The 19,716-nt window shown below is 48.6% G+C and overlaps 4 protein-coding genes across 6 annotated transcripts; 2 read left to right on the plus strand and 2 right to left on the minus strand.

Moving 5' to 3' along the window:
• Positions 1-111: 111 nt before the first annotated feature.
• On the minus strand, positions 112-6,871 carry LOC134031790 (ras-related protein Rab-37-like). The gene is made up of 9 exons (XM_062475510.1): positions 6,637-6,871; positions 4,168-4,278; positions 3,949-3,990; positions 3,804-3,870; positions 2,820-2,872; positions 2,503-2,568; positions 1,709-1,765; positions 1,413-1,489; positions 112-1,260 (listed from the first exon to the last, which is right to left on the minus strand). Exons 1-9 carry the CDS (start codon positions 6,787-6,789, stop codon positions 1,155-1,157), a joined length of 732 nt encoding a protein of 243 aa, XP_062331494.1. The 5' UTR covers positions 6,790-6,871; the 3' UTR covers positions 112-1,154.
• Positions 6,872-7,519: 648 nt separating this feature from the next.
• On the plus strand, positions 7,520-12,491 carry LOC134031469 (uncharacterized). 3 transcript variants are annotated; one of them, XM_062475094.1, is made up of 6 exons: positions 7,520-7,607; positions 8,101-8,130; positions 8,295-8,398; positions 9,367-9,462; positions 10,131-10,295; positions 10,664-12,491. In XM_062475094.1, exons 1-6 carry the CDS (start codon positions 7,550-7,552, stop codon positions 10,850-10,852), a joined length of 642 nt encoding a protein of 213 aa, XP_062331078.1. In that variant the 5' UTR covers positions 7,520-7,549; the 3' UTR covers positions 10,853-12,491. The 3 variants fall into 3 exon arrangements, with proteins under 3 accessions (XP_062331078.1, XP_062331077.1, XP_062331079.1); XM_062475093.1 differs by having other exon boundaries at positions 9,367-9,461; positions 10,127-10,295; XM_062475095.1 differs by lacking the exon at positions 7,520-7,607 and having other exon boundaries at positions 7,766-8,130; positions 9,367-9,461; positions 10,127-10,295.
• On the minus strand, positions 12,299-13,934 carry mrpl27 (mitochondrial ribosomal protein L27). The gene is made up of 4 exons (XM_062475096.1): positions 13,785-13,934; positions 13,381-13,509; positions 13,164-13,231; positions 12,299-12,833 (listed from the first exon to the last, which is right to left on the minus strand). The coding sequence occupies exons 1-4, from the start codon at positions 13,822-13,824 to the stop codon at positions 12,627-12,629; spliced, it is 444 nt and encodes a 147-aa protein (XP_062331080.1). The 5' UTR covers positions 13,825-13,934; the 3' UTR covers positions 12,299-12,626.
• eme1 (essential meiotic structure-specific endonuclease 1) lies at positions 13,684-18,086 on the plus strand. The gene is made up of 8 exons (XM_062475092.1): positions 13,684-14,832; positions 15,123-15,250; positions 15,550-15,639; positions 16,072-16,193; positions 16,347-16,494; positions 16,856-16,971; positions 17,265-17,454; positions 17,694-18,086. Exons 1-8 carry the CDS (start codon positions 14,094-14,096, stop codon positions 17,868-17,870), a joined length of 1,710 nt encoding a protein of 569 aa, XP_062331076.1. The 5' UTR covers positions 13,684-14,093; the 3' UTR covers positions 17,871-18,086.
• Positions 18,087-19,716: the final 1,630 nt, after the last annotated feature.

Consider the following 19,716-nt stretch of genomic DNA (forward strand, 5'->3'; position numbering starts at 1 on the left):
GCTGTAAACATGCAAACAACCCTCAAAACAAAACAAACGATGAATCTTCAAATCCAATTTGAACCAAACAGGCTCTGTGAAACAGGCCAGATAGGCCGAACAGGAGCAGCTTGGTAATATCAGGACAGCAGGAACATGCAGCCAGGGGCTGGCCTGTGTCTTCCGGCAGGTTTCAGAGCAGTGTCTGGGTTCTCGTTGCACCGCTGGGCTATCTGGGGGCGTTGGTTTGTGTACAAACCGGAGTTTCCGTTTTCAAAAAGTGGGTGGGACATGTCCCCACACACATCTGATGAAACCTACGCCCCTGGTGCTATGGTTTACTAGATTACTTGTCGTAAATCTAGTTGTCTGTGGGATGACTTGGGGAGTTTCTCTGCTGTCTGATAACGGTGGAAGGGTGCTGCCTAGCTTGGCCAGGACGCGCTTGAATTTTTTTTTTTTCAAATCCCAACAAGCTCTTCAACCTTGGATCTCTCCTGGTTAAGGCAAGGTTGAAGAGAGTTGCTTCACGGTGGCACCCAGGACACGACACAGCAAATTTGGTTCGGGTTAGATGAACGCTTAGAAATGTGATCGAACGAACACTTTGAAATGTGCTGTGTGCAGCACGCCTACAGCACCTCCACACTGAGAGGAGAGCACGGTTGCGTCAAAGCCCTGGGTTTGAATCCCCCTTCCCAGACGACTGCGCCGACAACAAACGCAGTCCCTGTTCTGCGAAAGGCTTTGGGTGAAAACCGTCTGGGAGGGCGGTCTTGAGGAGAGAGAGGGTTCGAGCAGACGGCGCAGGCAGGCCGGGAGGGGAGGAGGCTCCGGGAACACGCTCTCTCTCTCTCTCGTCACGCTTCTCTCTCCTCGCCACAGACAGACCCTGCAGCTGTGAGTCTGGCAGGGAACCACCTCGGCCCCCGCCTGCCTCCCCTGGTCGCACGTCTCCTCGTGGGTCTCTGATGTCACGTCTGCAGTACAACGGGACTCTTCACGACACGTCTTCATCTTCGTCACACGTAGAACCCTCATCTTCATCATATGTAGCCTTTCCTACAGGAGTAGCCTTGGGGCAGGGGTTGAGGGTCAGGGGCTAGTGTTGGGGGTCAGGGGGGTCGTGAGGTTGGTCAGGGGTCATGGGGTTGGAGGTCAGAGGGGTCAGGGCATCAGAGGAAGCTGCAGCAGCTGGATTTCTCCTTCTGGGCCTCGATGTAGTCGTGGATCTGGAACCTGGGCTCGTCGGGCCTCTGAACCACACGGTGCTTCAGCTCCCTGCGGGAGACACAGGGGGTTAGCAGGGGGGAGGAGAGGAAGAGAAGAGGGGAAGGCAGGAGAGGAGAGGAGAAGAGAGAGGAGGGGAGGGGTGGGAAAGGGAAAAGCAGAGGAGAGAGAGAGATACAGAGACGACCCCAGAGGTGACTCACTTAGCCACAGCTGTGAATGCCAGCTCCACGTTGACTCCAGTCTTGGCGCTGGTTTCCATGAAAGGGACGGAATGTTCCTGGACACATGGAAGAAACCAATGAACCGGGAGAAAGGATTGATTCACACAAACAATACTTGGCAAAACATTACATTGACTACCATTTAACTACATAGCAACACTTTATATTAAGGTTACACTGATTACCATGTAACTACAGCAGCCTAATACTGTATGCTGGTAATATTTGGACAATTAACTACGAATCCAAAAAAGCCACAGCAGGAAGAGACTGACCCTGGCCAGCTTTTCTCCTTCCTCTCTCCGGACCATCCTGTCACTCCCCATGTCGGCCTATAAGGAGACACACATTCAGATTCATCTAGGAAAACCACTGTACAGAAAAACTACAGAAACACCACCATCATACAGAAACCCTGTTCTTCCTGTCTTTGGTGTCCTGTGCCTGGTATATACAGGCTGTTCCTTGACTCTGACAATAAAATTACAGTTTGAGCTGTGCACTTCTGATGCTTGATTTACTGCTGTATTTTCTACATGCGCTGTATGTATGTCGCTTTGGATGAAACCATCTGCTAAAGGAATTTCATTTCACCACCTGCATGCAGAAACATTCTTGTCAAGTCTGTGATTCACACACCATCTCTGCTCAAGGAAACTCACCCTCTCCTGCATTCTTTCTTTCTGCTTACATTTACATTTAGCAGACGCTCTTATCCAGAGCGACTTACAGTAAGTACAGGGACATTCCCCCGAGGCAAATAGGGTGAAGTGCCTTGCCCAAGGACACAAAGTCAGTTGGCATGACCGGGAATCGAACTGGCAACCTTCGGATTACTAGCCCGATTCCCTCACCGCTCAGCCACCTGACTCCCTATGCTTTCTTTTTAATCTTGTTGTTCTTTCTCTTTCAGCATATTCTGAGTGATTCAGTGGGTGTGAACTGAGGAATGCGTGTGAGGTGTTATTTTATGTGAGATTACTGTTTCTGCTGCCTCTCCTCTCCTCTCTTATACTCTCCTCTCTTTCTTCCTGACTTGAGTCAGAAGCTTTACACAAACCCTCCTCACCTTGTTGCCAAGCAACATGATGACTACATCCGTCTGTGCATACTCATGGATCTCTGTAAGCCATGCCTATGGAAGGGGAAACAGAACACACACACTCACACACACACACACACACACACAAACACCACACACACACACAAGGGATCAATGTAAACTAAGTGAGTTATTTGTTAGCAATGGATTTTTTTAAAGTGCAATAATCTCCCTTTAATTGCTTCAATCATGAAATTATGAATATACTTTGTCTTCAAAACACCAAGAAGCAATCTCCAATAAGACTCTAACCAAGCAATTGCAGACCAGGAAGTGACACCTACCCGGATGTTGTCGAAGGATGATCTGCTGGTGATGTCATAAAGCAGGAGTAGAGCTGTCAAGAACCAAACAATAAACAGATATCATAGGTATCATGGGTATCTGGTTATCATGGACACAGATGACCAATCCTGATAAAGGCCTGCCTGGATACTTCTCTAGGATTGATAAAGTAAGAATGCCAAAGTTAGCTTTTAGCTCATTTAGGGTACAAACTTACGTGTCGCTAAGACATTTGACATCGCCTACAACCTTGATACATTCAACCCAGACACTTGTGAGGATGTCTCGTTCATGGTGACAGCGTTGTTTGTCATGAAATGGGCGGAGCTAGTTCTGCCATGGCACTCAGGCAGCGCGTCACGGGCATCAGCTCATGCCACTCACGTTATCAACTGCAGCCGATTGAAGGTCCAGGCCTTCGGCGGACTATGATACCGCTTGCAGTGACAGACCCGGAAACACACGCTCACACATCATGTGTTGCCGTGTTCCTGAATACGGTGCTGTTGCTGCCGCCCTCCATCATCCCCGTCTCCTCCAGGCTGCCTTCTGTATCGTCACTACAGACGTTGTTCATGCTCTGGGAAGCTTCTCTTGCTTGTTAAAAAGTCTGCTTTACGTTTGAAATGATTCCTGTTCCCCGGGGGATCGTATACCCTATGTTCTCTGCCTTGTTATTGTGTGTACTGTGCTATGCTGGCTATGCTCCAAGGTAGGGAGTTCCCTCTTAACCAGAGTAACCACCAACCACCAACCGCCAAAGACAAAGCATTTCCAATACAATAAATGGTTAAATCAATACTTGAGTGTCTTGACATGAAAGTGTCGTTTGTCCTTAACCTGGTAGGCCTGTGCCTGTCCCTAACTTGACAATAATAATACCACTTTGTTTTCTATGGCGCCTTTTGTAAGTTGCATCTCAAAGCGCTTTAAAAACATAACAAATACAAATACTGTGAGTATAAAGGAAGAGCAAAGGAAACCTTGAGCGTCCCTGTAGTACGCGTGAGTCACGCTCCTGAAGCGCTCCTGGCCCGCTGTGTCCCAGATCTACACACACAACAGCACACAAGTCAATGCGGTACCATCCAATACAGTGCTCTGTCTGTCTAGAATAGAATGACTCACCTGCAGTTTGACCTTGATGTTGTCGACCGTCACCACCTTGTTCTGAGGAGACAGATGCAGTACTGGATTGTTTTTCTTATTGGTAGAGAGATACACGCACACACGTGCACGCACACAGAATCACTCACTGACTTACACACACATTCACACACTCATTCACTCACACACACAGACACATGCACACAAAAACACTAAAAAAACACAAACACACACACGTACTGTGAAGCCGATGCCGACTGTTGCAGAGAAGGATCCGGGGATGAACTTGCCCTGGTCGAACTGCACCAGCAGAGAGGTCTTCCCCACTCCGCTGTCTCCCACTAGAATGGTCTGCAGACACACACACACATACACACACATAAATATCCACACACACACAACACACATACATATCCACACACACACACACACACATACACACACATAAATATCCACACACACACAACACACATACATATCCACACACACACACACACATACACACATATAAATAGATAAATACACATAAATGTACACACACGTGCATGGCTTTGTTAATACTGTGTGTGTTTGAATGTGTGCATTTGTGTGTGTGTGTGTTTATGTGTGAGCGCACGTGTGTATGTGCATTCAGAGGATTAAAAATAACTGAGTTCACATTTACATTTTGTAGCAGATTTCAGAAAGTCTTTGAACTCAGCTCACGGAAGATTATAGAAACTGGAGAACTAGGGAAGGAAGTCGTGAGGAAGTCTCTCTCTATCAGCATCACAGAGAAAGTTCTGTGTTCAGCCTTGGATATCGTGTTCAGATCTGGGGGGGGTGGGGGGTGAGGGAGGTGGAGGGGAACGGGGAGAGAGGGAGAAGGAGGGGAAGAGTGAAGGGGATGGGGGGGGCCGGGTCAGCTGCACACTCAGCTACCATAACGACCAGGTTGCTATGGCGTCAAAGAAACACTGCACACGTCGGATCAGGTTTCATGTTCGGCATGTGAACGAGGGTCTGTGGGTTTGAAGAGTCTGGGAGTGTGTTGTCAGGGAGGGGGAGGGAGATGAGAGGACAGTTGGTAAGGTTATGATACTGTTACCGTGGTTACGTGGGGGGATATGCGAGAGCCTTCTCCCATGGAGACAAAATGCAATTAGGTGAAAGCTACGCAGATGTTGAGGAATTTGTCTTGGAGGAAACAACAATCGTGCATGTTTGTGTGTGTGTTTGTTTGTGTTTATATGTGTGTGCATGTGCGTTCGTGTGTGTGTAATTCATCAGTTAGCCAGCTGCTTGCGAGTCCAGCAGCATGAAACTGCTGCAATGACAAACTAAGGCCAGTCCTGAACCACATTTTGTAACCTATCATAATAACCTGCAATAATGGAACCACATTACTTCTGCTTCCAGATCAGCAGAGAGGCAGACCACAGGGGCCTCTTGTGAGCATGGTGAGAGATAGAGCGATGGAGAGAGAGAGAGAGAGAGAGAGAGAGAGAGAGAGAGAGAGAGAGAGAGAGAGAGAGAGAGAGAGAGAGAGGAGAGAGAGAGATGAGAGAGAGAGAGAGAGAGAGAGAGAGAGAGAGAGGAGAGGGGGGAAAGAGAGATGGAGAGAGAGAGGGAAGAGAGAGATAGAGAGAGAGAGAGATGGAGAGAGAGAGAGAGAGAGAGAGAGAGAGAGAGAGAAGAGAGAGAGAGAGAGAGAGAGAGAGAGAGAGAGAGAGAGAGAGAGAGAGAGAGAGAGAGAGAGAGAGAGGACAGAGAGGAGATGTAAATGAAGCCTAACTCAGGACTGAACAAGCATGAGTAACAGATGTTCTCCTTCTGCTCATGGGCTGTGTCAGTCTGTCTCTCCCTACTATTCTCCTCTCTCTCTCTTTCTCCCTGTCTCTCTCTCCCTCCCTCCCTCTCTCTCTCCATTGTCTTGTTCTTTTTTTTTTTACCCAGTATTTTCTTTGCACACCGTCTTTGTAAGGGGTCGTGTTGACTCATAGGTCACTCAGCCCACCGGTGAGCATTTAGTCCACAAAACAAGATCCATTTTCATCAATGGGCCTGATCTCCCACTCGAAAGATCACAGACTCCCCGGTGACCTACATCACCAAGAGGAAGCTCTCACAGGAAGTGGGCCCATCACAGTCTCGTGACAATATTTAATTAAACAAATCTCAGCCACGTAGCCTACAAGCTAGGCTGCTAACACCGATACTGCAGTCGATCTGAAGACGCTGGCCGTAAATGCACCTCTAGCAGCAAGTGATTTGTTTTAGGAGGACTGCGGTAGCTGTAAGCTGTAAGCAAGCGAGTCAGCAAGCGCTTCTTATTTGGGCCGGTACAGTATAGCGCGTCATTATTCTGGCCGCTGACCAGCCCTGGCCCGCAGATGGAGCGTGCAACTCTGATTTGATCAAGCGTCAGAACTTCCTCCTCCTCGAGCTGGTCTGATCCAATCACAAAAAGGACAGCGATGATTCTAATGAGGAGTAATGACATTTACTCTAGTAGACCATTACTCTTAAGTAGCGCGGATGGAGACATGACAACACATCTTCCGGTTAAATAGAGTGGGGAAATTAGCCTGAAGATCTCTGCCAATACATCAGTCCCCTAAAACTTTCTCAACCAACAAATTACCTGGCCTATCCCCGTACGCTGTCAACAAGTTGCATATGGGGAACAACAGAGATGTACACTATAAATGTATATTCTTATTCGCCTACCTTATGCATCAACTCCTCGTCGTATGAAGGAGTGGACGCAGGCTTCTCCTGGAAGTCCTCGGCGGTAGATCCGTACGCGCTGTCCGGGTGGATCTCGGGGTACGACGTAGCATAATTCGCCGAAATCGGCTCCATAGACTCCATCCTCTCCATCCTGTTTGCCAGAACCTCTTCTGAATATGAATCGTTAAAGGAGGTTTACAACCTATCCTTCTCCTTCTCTCTCTCTCTCTCTCTCTCTTCTCTCTCTCTCTCTCTCTCTCTCCTCTCTCACTCTCTCTCTCTCTCTCTCTCTCTCTCCCTCTCTCTCTCTCTCGCTCTCTCTCTCACTCTCTCTCTCTCTCTCTCTCTCTCTCTCTCTCTCTCTCTCTCTACTCTCTCTCTCTCCTCCTCTCTCTCTCCTTCTATCTCTCTAGTTTTCTTTGTGTGGTGTGGCGTCACCGTGATGCGCTCGAAACAAAACAACACTGGAGAAACGGAGACGTTCACAGTTTCTCAGCTGAAATAAACGGAATGCCGTACTCGGTATGCAAAGTGGGAAACTAGTGACTGTTCAATGGCGTCGAACAATCGTGTTGAGCCCTTCAGCACCATGGAGAGCTCCGATGAAGACCAGAAAAAGAGAGGGGGAGGGATTGAAGAGGGGGAGGAGGGAGAGGAGAGGGGGAGGAGTGAGAGAAGAGGGGAGGAGGGAGGAGGAGGGGGAGGAGAAGAGGGAGAGGAGGGAGGAATGAGAGAGAGAGCAGAAGGGGGAGGAGTAAAAGGAGAAGAGTGGGAGGAGTGAGAGGTGGAGAGGGAGCGTGTGTGTGAGTGTGTGTGTGTGTGTGTGTGTGAGAGAGAGAGAGAGAGAGAGAGAGAGAGAGAGAGAGAGAGAGAGAGAGAGAGAGAGAGAGAGAGAGAGAGAGAGAGAGAGATGAAGGGTTTCCCTGGGTGCGCACAGGAATCCTGTAGACTGTTCTATTGTGTGTCTGGTACTGACAAGGAAGACAGGTGAACAGTGATTGATTTTCAGTGCAAGGTCACGCTGTACTGTGCCAGATCCCTCAAAATCCCTCATTCTATATTAAACTCCCAAGTTGTTTCCCCTTTTGTGTTTCAATCTCCGAACGAGTTTCCCCTAAAGCTGTTGACGCAGTGGCAGCGTTGGGTCGATGGGCGGGTGCAACAGCCCGTCCCAGTTTCTCTGCGAGTTTGTTAATATTTACCGAACAAAGTTTCTAGCTAATGTTTTGCTGGAGGGGCAACAAGTTCTTGTTGTATCACATCCAACCAAGGCGCAAACGAGTTTAAGCAGCCTTCAGGAATTACTACTGTTTTGGATGTCTTTTTCTTTTGGACACGAGCGAATCGAGATGCATTCATTCAGATTTTAACTTTCAGGCTCAAGTAGGATACTTGTTGGGTAACTTGTGTGACTTTGTGTAAGGATGTCCTCCAATTCAACCAAGAATTTTCCACTGACAGCGAATCATCTGACCATTATCATCGCTTCAGGTAGATTAAGTCAATAAGTCAATCAACATTGTAAGAGTCGGCAAAGAGTCCGTCTTTCTGCACAGTTCATCTTGCTATGAAGATGCTTTAAACGAGCTTTTAACAGATGTAACGGAGTCCCTCGTGACCGTGATCGTGACTGACAGCGCGTGTTCCCTCCGCAGTGTCCTGCCTGGTGTTCTTCATTATGATCATCCTGCTTCTCGCTATCCTGTACCGGAAAGACCCGCTGTGCTGCAGGTTCTACCGGGGCTCACAACACCATACCGTAAGACTAGCACGATTCACAGCCGCCTCTAACGTCATAGCATGTGACTTCAATTCCACGGATATTCCACAATTGAGATGTGTTGGGTTATATTACACATAATGCTTGTGTGATGTCATCAGGTTTAGACACAGATGTAGCATGGTTGTTGCCATAAGACATGACAGCATTTCATAGCATGTCCTCCATGCTTCTGAATCCTCACAAGGTTACTTGTTGTCATGTTTCCTGTAATACTGGCTGATGAGCAGTGTTTCTCTGTTTCCTGCTCTGCTGATGGTGAGGGGGAGGGGGGGGGGATAACCCATCTCTGTGTGCTTTCACTGTTTCGACCACATTGTTGCCACTGGTTAGCCCTGAGCATATTAACACTGTTTCCTTGTCATAACAGAGAGTGACTGCTTGGTGTGGCCTAATGTTGTGGGGTGGAGGTGGCGTGTGTGTGTGTGTGTGTGTGTGTGTGTGTGTGTAAGACAGACAGGCAGAGACTGTTAGCTGTTAATGTTCTGTCAATTCTTATTGGTACTGCCAATCCTGAATAAGAGCTTTTAAGGAAGAAAAGTGAATCAAACTCAGCATGGAAACTCCTGGTATGTTGACAGGTCAGATAGACAGAGCGTTGTCCTCTTGGGCTTTCAGGAAGTAATCAAAGTTTTACAGGCACTTAACTCCATGATCTAGTAATCCATGGAGGAAACAGTTTGGACAAGAGAATGTGTGGAGTAAACAAGACAAAGTCCAGAGTTAAGAAACCCAAGGATAACTCATTGAGCTGACATTATACATTAATGTGTGTGTGTGTGTGTCTGTTAGTGTGTGAGTGATGTATATACGTGTGTGTGTGCAGGCGTACTCTTCATATGTTTATAGACAAACAGCACCAGTGTGTGCATGTGTGTGTGTGAGGGGGATGTGTGAAGGTGTGACTTATGTTATTACCCCCCTCCCTACCCCCTCCCCCCCTCCAGGATGTCCCTCCACACTACCACAGCAGACAGTCTCTAGTGGGCTGCTCCTACAACCAGCAGGGTGCTGGTACAACCCCCGGAGAGATGGACCCCCAGGTACATACCTCTCTCCTCCAGCCCTCCCTCCATCCTCTCTCCTCTCTCCTCCCTCCTTCCTCTCCCCTCCCTCCCTCCCTCCCTCCCTCCCTCCCTCCCTCCCTCCCTCCCTCCCTCCCTCCCTCGCTCGCTCCCTCCCTCCCTCCCTCCCTCCCTCCCTCCCTCCCTCCCTCCCTCCCTCCTGTTCCCTCTCTCCTCTCTTCCTTCTCACCAGAGACAGTAGGAGAAGGAGGAAGGTTGTACCAGCTCCTGTCTCTTCATCGACTCTGAGAGCAAGTTCAGTGAGAGGCTGGAGGAAGTCTTTCTGTTTTGAGTTAATGTTACACAGACGCTTGAAGGGGAATCGTAATGTGATTGCTTTTAACACGGGTGATTTAACAGCACAGTTTGTACTGTACGATGTCTGACATTTTTATATGACTGGTGACGGTTTCTAATGAGTTGGAAATGTGACCAGTCAGATGATCAGGCATAATTTCACCTAATGTTCAGTCATGAATAATTATATTAGGATCAGTAACCAATCAGTTCAAGACACTCACAAGTTAGTGAACCAGTAGAGCGATTTAATAGGCATAAAGTCATTTATAGTGCATATGTGTGATGGTGTGTTTGTGGGCACACAGATGTGCGTATTTGAGCATTTGTGTACGTGTGTATGTTTGCAGCTAGGGAGGCTGTTCATCGTTGGCAAACCCAGCAGTTACCACCTGCAGGGCCCACCGCCCCGCCTGCCGTCCTACGAGAGCGTCCGGAAGAAGGACCGGCAGAGACTCATCCACTCCATGATCGCTGACCGCTTCGGCCTCAACGGGCCTTACTCCGACTCTGAGGTCAGTCTCTGTGTAGCATGGTGTGTATGTGTGTCATTGGGTTGCTTCGTGTACCTGTGTGTCTTCTGTGTAGCCTTGTTTACGCACACGTGTGTTTCTTGATAGCTTTGTGTACGGGTGTATTTCATTGTGTAGCTTTGTGTACCTGTGTTTCTGTGTGTATCTTCAAGCACGGGTTTACGTGTTGTACGTGTGTGTGTAAATCTGTGTCACTTGCGTGTGAAGTGCACAGGGCTTGCGATACCTAAAATGTGATCTATCAGTTCAGCATCGTTTGAAGTGAGAGACCAGTCCTAGCAGCCTCACTCCCCCAGACACACCCAGGCCTTCCTGCCACACTCACAATGCTGGTGTCTGTTTCCTCTCAGCCCCCTCCAACATACGAGGAGACCCTGCGCCGCTCTGTGGAGATTTCTGCTGTGGACTTACAGTCGCCAGAGACCCCCTCCTCCAGCAGCCTCACCTGCCCAGGACCCTCCCCTGCGGTCTGGGCAGAAGCCCCCGTCTGTGGCCCCCCAGGCCTGGAGCCCAGGGGCCCTGCAGCCGACCAGCAGTGATCTCTTCTGAAGGCCCTCATTGTGATGGAGACAGAGGGGCCACTCAGCCTGTGCTGTCTGCCCGGGGGTCAGGAGGAGTTTGGAATGGAGGTGGCTGCGTCCTTCTGGAGGTCTCTGCTCCTGTGAGCTACTTTTCTGTGAACTGACCTGCGGACGGTTTAAAGAAGCTGTCAAAGAGCAGGAATTACGTGTACAGAGTGTTGACAAAACAAACCAAAGAAGTGTGCGTCGTTTGTGGAATAGTCGTTAGAACGCCGGAACATCACGTTTCCTACGTGGAAACAACTTCTTTAAGTTGTATAAGAATCCCACAGAATCCCGCCCTAGTTACTCTTGTTAATCAATCTGAAGCCTTCTGATTCAAGGAATAGTGTGTTTGTACAGGTAAACTCGTCTTCACGTAGACCATGCAGAACCAACTCAATGGACATGTGTTTTCACAAAATGACAAACTACTAAGGGTCATTTTTTAACCCAGGTTAAAGATTAACTAAATATTATGAACATATACTGGAAGAACTTAAATGTGCTGATATGTACGGATCTGACTCATGCTGTGTACAGATGTAACTAAGCTAGCAAACAAAATTAGACAATATTTGTACATTTCTATTAAATATCCTCCTTTAAGTTATATAATAAATAACTTACCTCTTTACAGATTCTGTAAGTTACTGATGACAAAATTCCTTATGGCACAAACATTTCCATACCATAGATAGCAAGTGAGGCTCTGAAGGGAGTTACGACCTCTCTTTGACCTTTTCTACTTCTTGGAAATTCAGCTCTCACCCTCCTCACCACCCCTCAGCAGAACCCACTGTTCCTGTACACAGTCATGACTCCTCCCACTTCCTGGAGAGGATTTCCATCATGAGAGTTCTAGAAGCCGCTGGTGTTGACAGTACCAGGCACTCATCCCCTCCCTTACATACCACAACTGCAGCTCTCCCCCAGACCTCTCCAGCTGGGCTGAGTTACTCCTTCACAGGTGCATAAAGTCTCTGTGTTTCAGTGTGTCTCCCTTCTCCATATAACTCCCAGGTTGTCCTGTAACCTGAGGTTGTATTACACAGGTTGTATTAATACGTTGGTGTAATAACACTAGCTTGTAAGCTTGTAACTAGCAGTTAGCTTGTAAGACTCAGACCCAGAGGCATGCTTTATGGTTATTAATAAGAGACTGGAGAGAACCATGATCTGTACAATAGTGACACTTTTGGTTTCTTTCAAGACCCCCTCGTGGTTAGTAACAGCAGACAATGCTGTTGTCTGCTCTTGAGACCCCTTGTGGCCAGTCGACAGAACTGCAGACAAGGTTTTTCCAATCAACTGTATGGATGTATTTCCTAAATGTCAACAGATATTCATGGGATGGCTGGGGAAGTTCAGGAATTTTCACATTGGTTCTTCGATCTACTGCCTGACCATTAAAGAGTAAGCCTATGCACTTAAATACAAAACTTTATTCTTGTGACATGTATTTTGCACACAAATCTAGACAGATGACAGTTAACATACAAGTCATTCCTCCACAATCAAACACTCACATCGATGAACACAAACTCTCTATGAGTCATAAATGACCGTACTCCACCCTTGGACAGCTTCCTTTATCAGAGTTCCTTTATGACCTTATCACCACCTCACAGCACACATCTTCCCCAGGAATTCCAACTGTTCCAGAACATTCCCAAGTCGACTTCCAAGTCCACAGGAAGTAGAGAAATAGAGTTCCGGAACTTCCATACATTCCGTGTGGGATGAAAGCTGATTAAAACATGCCCACCAGTTTGAAAACTCCTTCCTGCTTTTTGGGGACGATGTTGATGAAGGTCTTGTAGAGGACAGTTCCCCTGGGAAGTTTGGTGATCACCTTAAAGGTCTCCGGGCTGCGAGGCGGAGGAACGTACACTTCCTTGGTGTAACGGACAATTCCGTCCTCCAATGCGTAGAGGGTGTTGTTTGTCCCGATGCCCACCTGGGACAGAGAAACATTACACAGAAAGAATGTGGCTGTTAAATATAATGTTCTTAATAACAAGTGCGGCGGGGAGACATACTGCCGATTTCAAGAAGTGGGTGGGACCCAGGTGTAATGACGCCTATACCCATGACCACTACACTGGTCCAGTGCAGCAGACACAATGTCCTATCTAATATGTAACATCAAACTATTTGATTTTTAAAGATAGTAGCCTATGGGTTTGGTCTCAACACATCAATGTACAACGTTTTAACTATTTCTCATGTCACTTGGAAAAGGGTGTGTGTTCATGAGGATAGGAGACCTCAACCATCTCCGACTTACATGTGCTCCTGGATGCCATCTCGTTGATCTCTGCGTCGCAACGATGTTTCCAGCGTGGACAAAGTTCCCTGGTCGCGAACAAAAAGAGTACACAATGAACATCCATTCCCACTATAAGCAACCTTGTCCCTTATCGCCTTGATTCTGGGTACATTAAACACACATTGTATTCTATTGAACACATTTGTATGAGTGTGGGTGCACATAATTAAGTTACCGTCCATTTTCTTGCAGCCGAAGCGGCGGCCAGGGCTCTTTCCTCCCGTGTTCTTGCTACTACCTCCCGATTTCTTGGACGCGAACCTCACCGCGTCCACGAGAGGACACTGGCACGGGAGTAGTAGGCCTTTAGGAGGTGAAACATCGTTAGGGATTATGACGTGTTTACTCACACAATTGTGGCAAAAGATTGTTAATTATCTTGTTATCACGATTAGAGGTGTTCGCGTCCCTGTTTACTGCAGTGCCTTACGTGAGTCAGTCAATCGGTTAAAACGAATCACATATTCCTACTAGCAAGCGTTCGTTGGTAGAACACGCCGCTTGTTTATGTTTTTATCTCTAGACCATAGTAAAGTTGAACGTTTATTTTAGTTATTCTTTAAATAATCTTTAAATTACCTGTTCTTGTCCTCAACATCAAGGACGTGAGCGCAGCCATCTTTAGGCACGTGATAAGTGTACGTCAATGCGTGTCCACTGATTCGTTTCCATGAACGCGCACTGAATGCTGGGAATGCGCGAAATGCGAAACTTCTACTCTAAGTTCGAGTAAAAAGAACATAGATCGTTTTAATGTGTTTTAAATCCTAGGTTAGGTTCTAACAACCCACATACAAAGTAAAAGTTCGCCAACTATCTTGAACTTAATAAAACTGCAAATAGAATAGTAATGCCACTTTGTCAGTGAGCCAATGTGTCTGGACAGTAATGGATAGTTACAGCGACTCTTCCACCAGCGATCTGGACGAGGAACTACCCGTGTACGAGTTTCTTTTACAGCCCGATCGCAGCAATCAAGCCCCCCTCACCCGTATAGCGAAGCCTGACGTGGTGGTACTAGACAGCTCCGATATCGAGATCCCCGTGTCTTCCTCCCCTGTTTCTGACCTAGGGGAAGACGCGGTCTGGGAGAACCTGAGTGCCGGTGTAGGAGTGCCCGACGTCAAGATGATCAGTAGCGACGAAGAAGAAGCGCCGTACGTGCCGTTAGCACAGAGACTAAAACAGAAACAAGAAGCTGTTTCTTCGTCCTCTTTATTCATTAATGGGCAAAATGGCCGTTCGCCAAGGAATCCGTCTCCTCCAGAGTTTTCAGCACAGAGCGCTTTCTCAGAGTCAGAACCTCCGCTTCCACTATACGACCCCGAAGAGGGCTCCATGCCGCAGCTATGGCCGCCTCCTAAGCCCTCCTCCTGGGCAGGGAGCACCTCCACCTCCCCGGCGAAAAAAAGGCCCTCCAAGCGAACACCTGCGGAGATCCAGACTTCCCGGGAGGAGGCGCTGAGGAGGAGGGAGGCCAGGGAGAAGACGGAGGGGGAGACGCGAAAGGAGACGCGAAAGCAGGAGCAGGAGAGGGAGAAGGAGGAGAGGAGGGCGCTCGCGCAGGCGGCCAAGGCCTTGAGGCCGGAAGAGTGCATCAAACACATTGTGGCGTGTGTGGACCCAGGTGGGTGTCTGTCCTAGGCAGAGCAGTCTCAACCTGGTCTAGGGTGGTCTTGACGACAGAGATAGACTTTGTATATTTTTATTCACTCACCTACTGTGTAGACTATAGTAAATATGACTTATTCACGAAGTGTGTGTGTGCGATTGTATCTTTGCTGATTCACTTGCAGCACGCATACACTTGTAGAATGTTGTTTATACACATAGGGTGCATCTCTGCTATGTTTGTGTGTCTGTATATATGTGTCTGTGTGTGTATACGTGTGTGTGTGTATACGTGCGTGTGTGTAGCTCTGTTGCAGCTGGAGGGCGGGGCCACCCTGCTGGCGTCTCTGCAGGCTCTGGGCTGCAGCTGTGCCATAGAGAAACAACCCCTCCCTCGCTGTGTCAGCTGGACCAGGAAGTCCCCCTGCGCTCAGGTGACACACATGCAGATACACGCACACACGCACACACACACACACAAATACACCCACATACTGTATATACACACACACACACACACACACACACACACACACACACACACACACACACACACACACACACACACACACACACACACACACACACACACACACACACACACACACACACACACACACACACACACACACAAAACAGACTACAGCTGAGCTGAGAGTAGTCTGCTGTAGAGGTTAACCCCCTGTCCCCCTGCTCCTCCGCCCCCTTCACCTCCTCCCTCTCTGGGCTTCAGCCAGGCCCGCAGGCCGGGGTACTGGAGCCGCTCGTGGTGCTGCAGATCCCTGTGGAGCAGTTCATCCCCCTGGTCCACAGCTACAGCCAGGTAGCTTCTGCACTCCCACGCTAGCTCACAGCACTGGGCTGTATGTTTAGGGCAGCCCTTTATCATGAATGTTTACATGAGCTACCATGTAACATACTAGTGCCTAGAGGAGCAACAGTGGAGTTACAGAGGAACTGTTATGTAGTTACATTTCATCGTGGTAAGTTGTGTTATTATGTTATTTCATGATTCATGAGGTTCAAAACGTGATATTTCACCTCCTGACTTTGGTTTTGTGATTCAGGTATAAGGTAATATAACCAGCTCAATGTTTATATCTTACCAAATCGTCTCCTCTCCCTCATCTCCCCCTCTTTTATCTTATTCCTCTCCCCTTTTCACTTTCCTCTTTTCCATCTCTCCTCTCTCTTCTTTTCCCTCCCTCCCTCCCTCCCTCCCTCCCTCCCTCCCTCCCTCCCTCCCTCCCTCCAGGAGCAGAGGGGGGTGGGTGCAAATGGCTGTCCCTCTCTGACCTCCTGGATCCTGGATCTGATGGACAGAAACCCTGGGCGTTCCCTCAGCCTGGTGGTGATCGACCTGGAGACGTACTTCAAGTGAGGCTGGCCCACCTGGCGGAGGAGGAGATGAGGATGAGAGGGGGGGGGGGGGGGAGGAAGATGGGGGAAGGGGGGGGGGGGGTTGAGGGTGTCCCACTGTTTCCTCCTGTCGAGTTATACGTTGTGTCTCAACTCCTGTGTTGCCCACAGATCCCAGAAGTCCCAGGGCCAGAAGAAGTTGCGTGAGGCTGTTTTGGGGGAGGAGCTAGGACCAGGAGCAGTGAAGAAGAGGAGGAGGAAGAAGAACGATGGAGGAGGAGAAGGATTGCCGGACGTGTCGCGAGTTGACATAGAGGAGGTAGGGAGAGGTCTCTCTGTGAGAAGGTGTGGTTCTGTAGAGGGTCTTGTGTTCAGAAAAGGAAGCAGGCGTGTCAGAACAGGAAGCAGGCCTGTCAGAACAGGATGCAGGCGTGTCAGGACAGGAAGCAGGCGTGTCAGGACAGGAAGCGGGCGTGTCAGAACAGGAAGCAGGCGTGTCAGGACAAGAAGCAGGTGTGTCAGAATAGGAAGCAGGCGTGTCAGGACAGGAAGCAGGTGTGTCAGGACAGGAAGCAGGCGTGTCAGAACAGGAGCAGGCGTGACGGAACAGGCTCAGCTGTGCTCTCACAGAATGATGACCCATTACCTTATTCTTCCTGTCCTCCAAAATCTCCCATCAGGCCTTGGTGCACCTGCAGCTTCACACCGGCATTCAGGTACGCTTCCTGCACACCTGGGCGGACTTCTCCCAGCACGTCGTCATGACAACAAAAGCGGTAGCCGAAGCCCCTTTCAAGTGAGTGAGTGGTGGGGTGGTGTGTCCTATGCACGAGTGCTTGCGTGGGTCGACTAGGTGTGTGCTTGTGTGTGTCTCTTTTAATGTGTGTGCGTGCATTTGTAAAATTCTGTGATGTGATATTGTTGACGTATGTGTTGATGCATGTGTGTATGACTTATTTTGCGTGTATATTGTTTCTTGTGTAATGTGTTTGTTTGTGTATTACTGTCAGTATTGAATATTTACAGTGTGTGTGTGTGTGGTTGTATCTGTGTGTGCGTGGCTGTATGTGTTTGTGTCTGTCCGTCCAGACGAGCCAGGGAGCAGACTGGCTTCTCGTTCTGCGTGGAGAGTGAGAGTGCGGGGGGCCGGAAGGGGGCCCGGGGGCCCGGGGGGCTCCAGCAGGTGTGGACGAGACAGATCCAGCAGCTCAACAGAGTCAGTCCAGACATGGCCTCTGCCATCCTGGCTGCATACCCCTCTCCACTGCTGCTCTGCCAGGTACACACACACACACAGGCTACCTACACACACACATAGGATACACACACACATATAGGCTACACAAACACACAGGCTACCTACACACAGACAAACTTAGGATACACAGGGTGGGGGACGTGGCCCCCTCCTCATGGTCCTGGTCTCCCCAAGCCTGCCACGTGTACAGCTCACACACTACCCACACAATACACACACACTTGGGTATTGCCCCCTCCTCAGTGTCCTGATCTCCGTAGGCGTACCGCAAGTGCAGGTCGGAGAGAGAGGGCCTCTCCCTGCTGTCTGACCTCTTGATTCGCCGAGGAGAGGGCGTGACCGCTACCACGCGCCGGATTGGTCCAGAACTTTCCAGGCGTCTCTTCCTGTTAATGACGTCATCAGACCCCCAGCAGATATTGGACTCCACTGTGTGACCTTTGACCCCCCTGAACTTCTTTTAAATTTGACCCTGAAGGGAGTGGGGTCGTCACCATAGTTACCAACCCCGTGGACACTTCCATGTGGTGATCTAAACCTTGTTTTAATGTAAATTCCTGTTGGCTATGTCTGTTTCCAAGTCATCTGGTTGTCAAACCTCTTCTCTTTGGATCATTCAGATTTGTATTCTATTAAAATGTTTTCAAACAGTGGTTCAATGCTAATGTTATTATCTTTTAAATACAGTTAGCTGCCTCTCTATTAGTCCCACGTTTTAGACATTAACGTAAATAAATAAAGCATGCACACACTCAGTAATGCACGCCGGGAGGCAGACACACACACGCACACACACACACACACACCTCTCCTTAGACAGTAGCTGTCACTCTTGTTCTCCAGTGTGTGTTATTAGGCAGCTGGAGACCTGACAGGGATACAGATGTGCAGAGACCTGTATGAGTGTGTGTGTGTGTCACTGTGTAGCCCAGCTGTTTGGAAGTGTCTCTACCCCAGCCTGCTTATTTCCCTCGAGCCAGTGTTCAGAGATGTGAAGGTTCAGAAGAACGTTTGGTGTTGACCTTTGAACCAGACCAGCACACCCTTTGTCTGTCTCTTGACCGAATCAGGTGTTTGGTATAGACGTATTATGAAGTTTGCGGACGACACCACCCTTATTGGGCTCATCTCTGGTGGAGACGAGTCTGATTATAGGTGGGAAGCGGCCAACCTGGTGACCTGGTGCAGCCAGAACAACTTAGAGCTCAATGCTCTTAAGACAGTGGAGATGGTTGTGGACTTCAGGAGGAACACAGCCCCACTCACCCCACACCCTGTGTGACTCCCCAGTCAACACTGGAGTCCTTACGTTTCCTGGGCACTATCCTCTCCCAGGACCTCAAGTGGGAACTGAACATCAGCTCCCTCATCAAGAAAGCACAACAGAGGATGTACTTCCTTCGGCAGCTGAAGAAGTTCAACCTGCCAAAGAAAATGATGGTGCACTTCTACTCAGCCATCATTGAGTCCATCCTCACCTCCTCCATCACCGTCTGGTACGCTGCTGCCACTGCCAAGGACAAGAGCAGACTGCAGCGTATCATCCGCACTGCTGAGAAGGTGATTGGCTGCAATCTGCCTACCCTCGAGGACCTGCACACCTCGAGGACCCTGAGGCGAGCAAGGAAGATTGTGGCCGACTCCTCCCACCCTGGACACTCCCTGTTTCAGTCACTCCCCTCCGGCAGAAGGCTGCGGTCCATCAGGACCAATACCTCACGCCACAAAAACAGTTTCTTCCCTTCCGCTGTTGGCCTCTTCAACAAGGCCAAGGGACCACACTGACTCTAATGACTTCCTGCTTAAAACACACTGCTTTTTGCACTGCATTAGAAAATTGTATCTTGTACATTTGTATTTTTTGTAATATTTGTATTTTTGTATTTTTATATTGTAATTTACGGCAACTTATATTTTATTTTATTGTGTATTTAATTCTATTCTAATCCCACTTAGTACTGCTAGTTTATGTACCCTTAGTATAGATAGTCCACATATTTAAATTTTAGGTCCCTATATGTTTATTGTATGCACCTTCCTGCCAAAGCAAATTCCTTGTCTGTGCAAACTTTCATGGCGAATAAATCCCATTCTGATTCTGATTCTGATGCTGGACAAGATCTGACAATATCAAGACATGACCACCAGGGGGCAGGCTTGGTTCACAATGCAAACGGAGAACACTTCAGTCTTGTTAAAATGTTAAAATGTAAATATATTTGAAATGAAAGACCTTGTAGGCCTATGTTTCAGATGGGAATGCTGAGTTTCAGGCTGGTCAAA

This window comes from Osmerus eperlanus, chromosome 12 (genome assembly GCF_963692335.1).
Source record: "Osmerus eperlanus chromosome 12, fOsmEpe2.1, whole genome shotgun sequence".
NCBI lineage: Eukaryota > Metazoa > Chordata > Actinopteri > Osmeriformes > Osmeridae > Osmerus > Osmerus eperlanus.

What these genes read in the sequence shown, in the direction of transcription:
- mrpl27 (XM_062475096.1), bottom strand. Translation starts at nt 13,824, where the DNA reads ATGGCTGCGCTCACGTCCTTGATGTTGAGGACAAGAACAG. An exon ending in GATGTTGAGGACAAGAACAG is followed by an intron (nt 13,510 to 13,784) that starts GTAATTTAAAGA and finishes CACCTCCTAAAG; the next exon opens with GCCTACTACTCCCGTGCCAG. An exon ending in GATGGCATCCAGGAGCACAT is followed by an intron (nt 12,834 to 13,163) that starts GTAAGTCGGAGA and finishes TCTCTGTCCCAG; the next exon opens with GTGGGCATCGGGACAAACAA.
- LOC134031469 (XM_062475093.1), top strand. Translation starts at nt 7,550, where the DNA reads ATGAAGGGTTTCCCTGGGTGCGCACAGGAATCCTGTAGACTGTTCTAT. An exon ending in GGGGCTCACAACACCATACC is followed by an intron (nt 8,399 to 9,366) that starts GTAAGACTAGCA and finishes CCCCCCCTCCAG; the next exon opens with GATGTCCCTCCACACTACCA. An exon ending in GGCCTTACTCCGACTCTGAG is followed by an intron (nt 10,296 to 10,663) that starts GTCAGTCTCTGT and finishes GTTTCCTCTCAG; the next exon opens with CCCCCTCCAACATACGAGGA.
- LOC134031790 (XM_062475510.1), bottom strand. Translation starts at nt 6,789, where the DNA reads ATGGAGAGGATGGAGTCTATGGAGCCGATTTCGGCGAATTATGCTACG. An exon ending in ACGAGGAGTTGATGCATAAG is followed by an intron (nt 4,279 to 6,636) that starts GTAGGCGAATAA and finishes GTGTGTCTGCAG; the next exon opens with ACCATTCTAGTGGGAGACAG. An exon ending in AAGGAGAAAAGCTGGCCAGG is followed by an intron (nt 1,490 to 1,708) that starts GTCAGTCTCTTC and finishes CCATGTGTCCAG; the next exon opens with GAACATTCCGTCCCTTTCAT.
- eme1 (XM_062475092.1), top strand. Translation starts at nt 14,094, where the DNA reads ATGGATAGTTACAGCGACTCTTCCACCAGCGATCTGGACGAGGAACTA. An exon ending in TGTGGCGTGTGTGGACCCAG is followed by an intron (nt 14,833 to 15,122) that starts GTGGGTGTCTGT and finishes GCGTGTGTGTAG; the next exon opens with CTCTGTTGCAGCTGGAGGGC. An exon ending in GGAAGTCCCCCTGCGCTCAG is followed by an intron (nt 15,251 to 15,549) that starts GTGACACACATG and finishes TCTGGGCTTCAG; the next exon opens with CCAGGCCCGCAGGCCGGGGT.